Source organism: Sceloporus occidentalis, unplaced genomic scaffold, assembly GCF_023333645.1.
Source record: "Sceloporus occidentalis isolate IW3139 unplaced genomic scaffold, rSceOcc1.0.p SCAF_169, whole genome shotgun sequence".
NCBI classification, from domain to species: domain Eukaryota; kingdom Metazoa; phylum Chordata; class Lepidosauria; order Squamata; family Phrynosomatidae; genus Sceloporus; species Sceloporus occidentalis.
In genome coordinates, this window is record NW_028317149.1 from 1,384,194 (window position 1) to 1,394,041 (window position 9,848).

Genomic DNA, 9,848 nt, shown 5'->3' on the forward strand with positions numbered 1-9,848 from the left:
ACAGAAGGTGAAGCCGGGTCTGCTAACTAGAAAATTACATAAATAACCCACACTAGTAGGGCTCACAACAAATAGGCATACATATTATTACAAATATCCTAAAATCTTCTAAGTAGGGTGTTAAAAGATACCACAATATATAAACAAATTTTTAAACTCTAGATAAAATGGACGTTATGTTTTGGACCACTCTAAACAAACAAAACGAGCTGTAAGAAACACCAAGCTCTGAGTCTCTGTCTGGTTTTAACCATTTCAAATTCCCACCAATAGAATACAGATTACTTAAATCAATTTGATTTTTAGAGAATGTGGCTAGATACAGTTCTTTGGACAGAAACAACCCAGTGTAAGATACCCCTCCCCCCAAAGACGACAAAATACACAGATTATCTATAAAAACTTTTTATACTCATTTCATGTCACAAGAAATAAACTAGGAAAAACAAAACAAAAAATAACCAAACATCACTAAGAGCATAGGGGGACACAGTAGATGCAACCCTTGAAATGGACTTCTGACAAAGACAGTCTTCAGCAATAATGGAGTAGAATCCTATGTGTCACAGCCCCTCAACTTCCAGAAGTCTCAGCAGGGATCAGGCCAGCATTACTAGTTTCGTCTGTGAGATTAGTACTGTTAAAGGCAAAAACAAACTTTGTCAAAAATGAACAGCTAATTTATTTTCACCAGTTGAGAAAACAGCATTATTTTAAGAGGCACAAGAAATAATACATTACATTGAAAGATAACATAAGAAGTAACTCCAGAGTTTGTGGTGTGTGTGTGATAAGAAAGGTCAACCTGATGTGTAATGGTGGCCAAGAAATCGACTATATTTTAGTTAAACTGACATAACAGTCTCTACAGTCCACCAAAACCATTGTGCTACCAGACAAGAAAGCTACATCAGCCCTAACTGCTCCTAAAAAGCTCCAGGGGATGTGTAGGATGCGATATAAAGCCTGTGACCCCTCTAAGGCATCTCCCATGGACAGTTACATTTTTGTCATTTTGCCTCTTCTGTGGTAGCCGCTAGAGCTTCAAGAGGTGGAACATTAGTAGATGTGCTCTTCCCTAAGGGGTCTACAATTTCTGCCACACATACTCCTGCAGTTGGATATTTTTCAGTGTTGATCCAATCTAGCCTGCAGACATCAGTCACACCAAAGGCAGGGTCTACAATCTCCCTCAACATTGTTCATCCTTGTAATGGAATTCAGCATAAGTGTCCTGAAAAAGAGTCACCTACGCTAAAAAACGGATACTCTTGCTGTTGGATACACCAGAACCTCACCATTACCACTGTACGTGGTTCACAACAGAACAAAATCTGCACATCAACATCATTAGGCCCCTTGCAATTTTGTCTGGTATAAACTCACCGGTCAGACCGTCCAATAGTACTGCCAGTGTGAATTTAGAGTAGTAGTAGTAGTTATGGTGTGCATCAGTCACGAAAGCAGAAAACTTTCAATAGCAAGGACAGTCTTACAGCCGATTAGGCTTAATCTGACATAACAGATCTTGAAATCAAAAGGATTTACTGCATGCTTAGGTTTTAAAGCAAGAAAGTTTGATGAACCAGGGCAATTAATTTGTGTGTATACCCCCATATATTGCATGAAAGGCTAAAGAAAACACAATAGATTGTACATTACAAATGTATACTATGTACATCTACTCAATTAGTGATTTGTATCTGGAATAGGGAAATACAGGAGCAGAAATCAGCAAATATGTTAGATCTCCCTACAAGGCTATTCATGTACCGTAAGGCTTCTGAATGTATGTAAAGCAACATTTTGTATGAGCTACAACAAGAACCCAATGTAAAATGATACTAGTTGTAAGCATGACAGCTTAGGAATAGTGGTATCCTTCTCACCCATCTTCTTCCTTTCCATGATCACTTGTTTCACACTCTTGGTTACGTTCTTCACTTTCCTTATCAACACTACCCTCATTTGCTTGGGATGTAGAGTCTCCATTCACTGGCGTTTCTAAAATTTGGTAATTAGGATAATAAAAGAGAGGTATTTCTACGTATACTATACATATCTGAAGACCAATCTATGAAGGTTAGACACAACACAACAAAATCCATGAGACCTATAAATAAACACACAGATATCTACAATCCTGTTTCTCAAACATTTTTCCATTAAGTGCCCATAGCACCCAATATTATTAACAATTTACCCTTAGAGTAAAAATTTCTTAATGAAGGATGCCATCATTATAACAGTCTGCTGCAAAATCCTATTAAAGTTTTAAATATAATAGGTTTTGAAATTTCTGAGATCAACTAGTACCCATACTATCCTATGGGAGATTGCTGTTTATAGGTCCCTTGCTATGCATTGCCTCACCTTTATCTTTTTCCCCGATGTTATCTTTCTGGCTGTCTTTCAGTTGAGACTCAGATTTGGGACCCAGAATACGAGCCTTGATTCGACTGTATACTTCAGTAGCCTTGTCCATTACAGATTGATTGGCCTTGTACCGGCGTATCTGAGAAGGAGGTAGCGAGAATGTGGAATTGGAGTGAATAGAAAAAATCCATGATGCAAGTGCCGATGTCCTCTCTGGTGCAGAGATATGCAACTCACCTTTTTCAGCGTGGCAACCAAATCTGTATTCTTCTGCAATATATGAGAAGTCACCTGGAGACCACCAAGCTCCTCCAGAGCATTCAGACATTTCTGTATGTCCTAGGTAAAAGACATTTGTTTTTTTTAAAGAGGTGTACAAATAAAAGCTATGAAAGCTTTTTATCACTATCACTGTGCTACACATAAATATTCACAAAGGAAACGCTATACGACAACAAGAATGTCGACATAGTGATCTTTGGCTTTGTATGCAGCCACTGGGCCATGGAAACCCATTTTATGATGCTCTTGGCACACAGTGCTTGTACTGATGTTGCTTCCAGAGGCAGTTTGGAACTGTAGGGACTGATGCTATAGAGGAAAGGCTATGTGTATGCGCTACGCACTTTAGCAGTCGAGTTGTTACTCCTAGACAGGGCCATAGGAAGGATGAGAAAGGGGTATAAGTGCAATGTATGTTTGTGTGTTTATGGGCAGGTGTGTGTAAGGGCAGTGTATCTGTATATGTGTGGGCAGGTGTGTGCTTAAATGGGTGGATGTGTAGAAAGGCAGTGTGTTATTTCCATTCTCACAATAACAGCACTTGCAGTGGATCAGGGCAGACCTAGCAGGGCTATTCTACTTTCAATGTTTGCCTATGCATTTGATTTTAAACAGCTGTGAACAAGGAGTGTGATTGAAACACCTAAGCTCAATCAGGAGGGTGGCCACATACTTTTGGTCATATAGTGTAATTTTCACAGTACAATGAAAAAGTAGGAGTGGGCATAACAATTCTTGTATGAAAATCTTGCACTCGAGTGTAGAGCAGAAGCACCCCGGCGTACCTTGTACGAGGTGAGTCGGAGTATACACCTATGTTGTCTGCATTTTAAGTGCTTGGCCAATCCCTTTGGGCCTGTGGGGAAACTCTAGGACTTAGTAGTGGCTGCTCATTATCAGAGACTTACACCTATAGTACATGCCTCAAACATTATGTAGTTGAAAGTAACCTAAACCCATACAGGTAGAATAGTGGGTAACATATAGATCATAAGCAAGATCTAGAGCTGAAACAGAGGTCACAACGGTAGTGCTTACCAGATCATCATATACATGTTTTCATGTTGCTGCAATAACCAGCCTCTGTTTGTTTTAAGTACTTTTTTTTTTTTTAAATGGCCTGTCAAAATGAGAGATCAGTCCAAGTGAAATTATCAGTGTATGGAGTAAATGTTTCACTTACAGGATTGTCCACTTTCAATGCAAACTTGATCTCGCTGTGGAGCTTCTGGAGTTTTTCTTCTACTGTAGGCTCTGTAGAAAGATTATACCATGACACCTCATTTGCCTTTTCACAATATTCAGACATAATACACGCAGCCTATAAAATTACTTACCTTTCTTCTGTGTATTCCGGTCATTTATTGTTTCTGGTTTCTTTCTTCCCTTATCAGTCTTGGGAGGCCTGGGAAATTGAGTTTTTTAATGTAATAACTTGTACCTACATCCACAAAAAGTTCTATCTATCAACTACTATAACTCTCTTCTTACCTTCCTCTTGGTCGGTCTCCACGTTTTTCCTTCTCAGTTGTTTTTTTCGCAGACTGTGAAGCTGGTGTCTTTTTAACAGTCTTCTTAATCTAAAAATATTAATAGCATAATAATACCATGTCGGTCTATTTGCGTGTAATAATGCCACACAGTGAAACATTTGCTTTACAAATAATATTTGTATGCAGAAGTGACAGCATCTGTTGTCGGCTAAATGTATTTCTTTTAGTTTAGGTTTTTTCCAATTCTTCCTTGCAAGATGCTTCTAGTAGAGACACAGCCATAGGTCATCTTACAGACACAATATGTTTGAGATTTTTAATATTTTTTCAATTTCAGGGACTGTAAAGGCAATTGATAGGTCCCCAGCATTCATTTTTTTTTCTTTGAAGCCTTACTGTGGGACATTAGGTTCCCGAGTTTCTACTGCCTGCCAAACGACCCCAAAAGCATGATAGATCCATCCCAAACTACTTCTCAATTTCTTTCTTAAACATTCCTTTGGTTATAAATCACCTCTGGCTTATTTAAATGCTGTGATGTATACTTCAGAGGTGGACTGGTGCACCACTACTCCTGTACTCGCCTAACCATCCTTCTTTAAGGATAACAGTTTTGCTCTGCATTCCCAACAAGTCCACAAACAGTCCTGAGGTCTTTCAAAGGTTCCCCTTTGAATTCCCTAAATTACATGTTGAACCTTGCAGGCAGGCAGGTGTTTACATAGCTTATTATTGTATTCCTCTTGCTTTGTTCAAATCAAGGGTCTTTATTTTTGTACCCTCAGCTACTTAACCCCTTAATGACAAGACTTTCTTACTCGTAGTACATTTTGGGACAAAAGACTATAAAAAATACTACTACTTGTCCTGAGTTTACAAATACCAAATATTTTTTTTGCTTTTTTCTGCACGTTACAGGGCAGTAAGTACCAGTAGCATTTTGCATCACTGGTCTTTTTGCATCACTGGTCTGTTTAAACCGCCGATCGCCGTGAATTACAGCGATCGGAAGGTCAGAAAAACATTTTTTTTTGTTTGCCTGGATAGCCTCACTTGTGAGGCTTCCAGGAAAACTGCGATGCCGCTGAATGATGAACGGCAAATAATGCTACCACGTACATGTAGGGGCATGGTCACTAACACACTGTATTGACATTAAAGGAGCACATGGATATTGAGAATGATCCCAACAGTTGAAGAGGCTCAGAGAATAAGATTTTTTTTTTTTTTATGGAATTGCCATCACCCAATTTAGTCCCAACAAAAAAATCTGTTAAATCATACTGAACAAATATATAGGAACTGTGCATTAAATGTTAATTACAAGTTAAAATTTGCAAGCATGCATGATAGACATAACTTCACCCACCTTCTTGTCACTGTCTGAATCTGAGGCCATTCTGTCTTTTTCCTTCTTTGGGGCTTTCTTCCCATCTCCTGGACTAGTTTTGGATTCCTTTGTGGATTTTTTCTCATTTTCAGAGTCAGAAGATGTAAATGTATTTTCTTGCTTAAAATCTTCATCATCGCTTTTGCTGCTGTCACTGTCAGTTTTACCTTTGTCCCCCTTTTCTATTTTCTCTCTCTTTTTTCTCTCATCCTCCTCCTTTTCCTCCTCACGTAGTCGGCGCAACTGCTCCTCCTGTTCCTTTCTCCTACGCTCTTCCAGCGCACTCCGCCTTTCCTCATCTCGCTTCTTCCATTCACTAACCCGGTCTGGGGAACTGTCACTATAAATATAGAGCAGCGAGGTCAGGTCACCAGCAGTTTATTTCCAAACTGAGCATAACATGAACAGTACATATGGTCTCTGCAGGAAAGGGAAGGTATACAACCAACTCTTTCAATTAGGTATAACTTACTTAACTGTGCTTGATTTGATGATTTTTCAGAAGTCCTTTGAGTCATAATATCAGAGATAAACATGCACTGATGCACAAGTATGGTAGAAAAAAACCACCACACTGGCTTACGAGTGATTTAAGCAACACAGAAGCTGAGGATTTTACCTGTCACTGCTAGAGCTGTCTGGGGGAGTCTCTGTTTTTCGGACTCTGCCACGAGGCTTTGATGCAGATTTTTCAACTACCAAAAAAAAAAAAAAGGTATTTTTTATTTCCCTTTTTTTTCCTTTTATTTTCCAAACTGCCCCCCAGTTATGCATGGGGCATTTACCTGCCCCATGGTTTGCTACTCTGCCCCCCCAGATATACCCTTATACCCCCATATGCCACTGCCCCCAAGATATGCCTTATAACCCCCAATATGCCACTCTGCCCCCCTGATATGTCCTATACCCCCGGATATGCCTTATTCCTCCCTATTTGCCAAACTGCCCCCCTGATATGCCTTATACAACCCGATATGTCCCCGGTATGATGCATCCCTAGACTTGTCCCCTGTGATCCAGACTCCCTGGTGTCAAGTGGGGGCAGCAGGTGGACGCCCACGCGATGACAACCTCTGCTGCTATCTGGGCCTCGTGCCAGGGATTCTATGACTGAGCATCAGAAGGTCACGACAGTGCTCCGTCATAGAAGCTCCGGCGGAAGTGTCGGGTAGCAGTGGAGGTTGTCTGCGTGCATCGCAGAGAGTAGGATCCAGGTCCCCTGCAGTTCTGCGGGGGATCTGGATCTTAGTCTTGTAGTCAGACCTCTATTTGAGGTCTGATTATAAGACAACCTCTAATATAAGATATGGGGTATTTTTCATAGCATTTGCTCTTCTTCTAAAGTCTTCCTGCACCTACCTGGTTTACGGCCTCTTGGAGTCTTCCTCACAGGTTTTTCAGAATCAGAAGACGAAGATGATGATGGCATTTTCACATCATCCTTCCCTTCATCTTCAGAGTCAGATTTTGAGTCAGACCCAGAATTTACTGCTGCCTGGGTAAATATATCTTTGTGTTAGCAAGAAAAAGAAAATAGAAATGACACAATGCACCCCAACCAACGCTCATATGAGTTCAAACCTTGCTTTTTCTTCCTCCGGGTCCTGTCTTCCTCTGTGTTTTGTTTTTTTCTGGGTTAAAATCCTGAGGAGAAATAACTAATTAGTGTTTCTGATGCGTAGTAGCTCAGATTTCACGAAGAATGTTCCAGGTTGATGTAATACAATGATTTAGTTACCAGACTGTAACCACTATGTAGAGAACATTAATAATCTTAGGTAACACTTTTGTTAATATTGATCTGCACTTTTAACCTATTCACAGCTATCTTGTTATTTGCCCTCTTTTGACTCTAATGGACATACTTAGGCTATATATTTATAAAAGTAATTTGTTAGTATTTCGATCTCTTATACTTAGTAATAGGCACCATAAACAATATGCAGCACTGCAAGGGTTACAGAGTATCCGCTTCAGTGTATGCTATGAATGCGAATGGGTCCACCACTTTCACATGGAAAATCTCACCTGGTCACTGTCAGAGTTCTCTTCTTCAGAGGTAGAAGCACTGTCTGGATCCTGTTCACTGGATGAATGTTTTACACGCTTTGCTTTGGGATCCTGCTGAGTACGAGACAAAAAGAACAGCAAGAAAATGGGCATGATGGGTGAGAGGGGGTCAAAGCAATGCCATGTGAAGGTTGACTGTAGTTATAAATAGATGCAATATTTCCCAGGATTACCTTGACAATTGGTCCTTTTCTTTTCACTCCCCCAAAATCGCTACCCTCTTCCTCACTAGATGTTGCCTCGTTAGGTGGAGGGAGGGCCGGCACAGATTCCTCTAATCCAGACTCTGTCCCAGCTGTTGCCTGCTCATCTGGCACATCACTATCAGATGAGCTAACTAACTGGAACCATGCAAAGAATATGAAGGTGAGTTGCCAGTATATTTTTAGAACCTTTTATTTATATACAGCACACAATTTACAGAGCACCTCCTACAATGCATACAGTCAAAAAACATGACAAAACCAGAGTTCACAAACTAAGACAAAGTCTAAGGATACTTAAGGGATGGAAAGGTTGCCAGCTGAAAAATAAACACATACTGCAAGAAAAGCACTCACCGGACGGGGCATGCTATAGCTGGCATGAGGATTACTCTGTATTTCCCATAGTCCTTCATTGAATCCCTTCCTCTTGTTTGGTTTCCCATATTTATCCTTATATTTTTCATACAAAAAAAGATCCTTGGGGCCAAGAAATGCTCTAACAAGCAAACATAGAATTGGGTGTGAGGATATTAGAAATAATATTAGATATTATATATATTAGGTGTGAAGATATACTAGTATAGCTATCCAGCATTCATGCCATCATTCCATTGGAAATGTCACGTACAACCTCTAGCACTGTAGGTGCATTATATTAAAGCAAAAACAGCTATGTATTTAAAAATATTAACCTTTATGCATTTCAAATTTTAAAAACAAAGACTTATAATCCAAACTGATAAATAAGCAAAATTACTTAATAAACTGCCCATGATGCGTCTTAAAGCTAATAAATTAAGAATGACTGCGCCGTGTCTAAAAGTAGCAAAACATCCCAAAAGCAAATATGTCTAACTAGAACACCTACAATTCTTCAACTAGAATTAACCATCGGCTACAAACGCTCTATGAAACCATGCATACTTACGTCTCGTGGGTACCATAGAAGAAAATAGGGTACTTGTTGGGTGGGGGTTTGACTGCCCCATCAGCAACATCATCAATCTAAGGACAGAAGGTCAAAGAAACATTTAAGACCTTTTGTAGATGGGAAACGCCATATTCCAGAGCAGCAGTTACATCACACACGGACAAATCTGTATAGTGCCAACATACTCTGCGGCGCTGTACAATTTAACTACAAAAAAAGCTTCCACATATAGATTCAATGGGAATGGAGGACCCTATCAGAGAGCTTGCATACTTTTTCATACAAAGTTCATTGCAAGAACGGTGGTCTTATGAGGGCCCGGCTCATGACCTTTCATTGTAAAAAGGGTTAATAGGCTACAGTTCTCTGTGAAATATAATGGAGTCGTTTTACTGACGGTTCATATCCACAAGGTCTGAGCAGGGTAAAATAAGAAACACGTCCTCTCCGGTGCTGGAGAACTTTTATTTACACCCCGTTTTGCCCTCGTATTTTAATACGAACGACTGAACCGTATACAATCTCGACACTTATCCGTTACACCTCTCAATAACCCCCGAGGCGTAAGGATAAGACTCCTCTGCCCATTGCGGTTTTCTATCACTTTTTTCTCTTAGTCTTTCAGTGGTAAACGGCTTACTTTTTTAATGCCCATCATTCCCTCCCCCACCGGGTCCGTTTCGTTTCGTTTCCGGGACTAGACTTACTGACCCGTGCCGGCCAGTGAGGGTATCCCTTCATCTTGGCGAAAACCAGGTCTCCCGGTTTGAAGTTGTGCGGCATGACTGACACTCAGCTTCGTCGACCGTTTCCCGGTACACACTATCTGGTCAGATAGCTAGCGCCACCGGAAGTCCCACCCCCAGCTTTCGATTGGTCCAAAAAACAGCCCTCTTCCAGCACACAGTCGCTCATTATTTGCGGCATTCAGGGGGGATGGTCTTCAAGGCCATGTGGCCAAGTATGACCTCACGTGACAGGCGTAATAGCGCGTCGATTAATCTGGCGACGGGGGCGTGTCGTCCTGATGTAAACATTCGTACTGGAAGATGAATCGAGTATTTTGTAGAGGAAAGTTTCTTGTCTTGTGTACATATGGC

At 40.5% G+C, this 9,848-nt stretch overlaps 1 protein-coding gene across 1 annotated transcript; it reads right to left on the reverse strand.

Moving 5' to 3' along the window:
• Positions 1 to 573: 573 nt before the first annotated feature.
• Positions 574 to 9,531, reverse strand: LOC149279387 (hepatoma-derived growth factor-related protein 2-like). Its single transcript, XM_089501284.1, has 16 exons — positions 9,460 to 9,531; positions 8,746 to 8,822; positions 8,172 to 8,313; positions 7,785 to 7,952; positions 7,570 to 7,662; positions 7,123 to 7,185; positions 6,901 to 7,036; positions 6,161 to 6,236; positions 5,521 to 5,881; positions 4,150 to 4,238; positions 3,996 to 4,063; positions 3,842 to 3,912; positions 2,614 to 2,715; positions 2,374 to 2,515; positions 1,890 to 2,004; positions 574 to 637 (listed from the first exon to the last, which is right to left on the reverse strand). Exons 1-16 carry the CDS (start codon positions 9,529 to 9,531, stop codon positions 574 to 576), a joined length of 1,839 nt encoding a protein of 612 aa, XP_089357410.1.
• Positions 9,532 to 9,848: the final 317 nt, after the last annotated feature.

Coding starts and splice junctions, on each gene's coding strand:
- LOC149279387 (XM_089501284.1), bottom strand. CDS start 9,531: ATGCCGCACAACTTCAAACCGGGAGACCTGGTTTTCGCCAAGATGAAG. Junction 2,716..3,841: donor CATTGAAAGTGGACAATCCT/GTAAGTGAAACA, acceptor TCTTTTACCTAG/GACATACAGAAATGTCTGAA. Junction 2,516..2,613: donor TGGTTGCCACGCTGAAAAAG/GTGAGTTGCATA, acceptor CCTCCTTCTCAG/ATACGCCGGTACAAGGCCAA.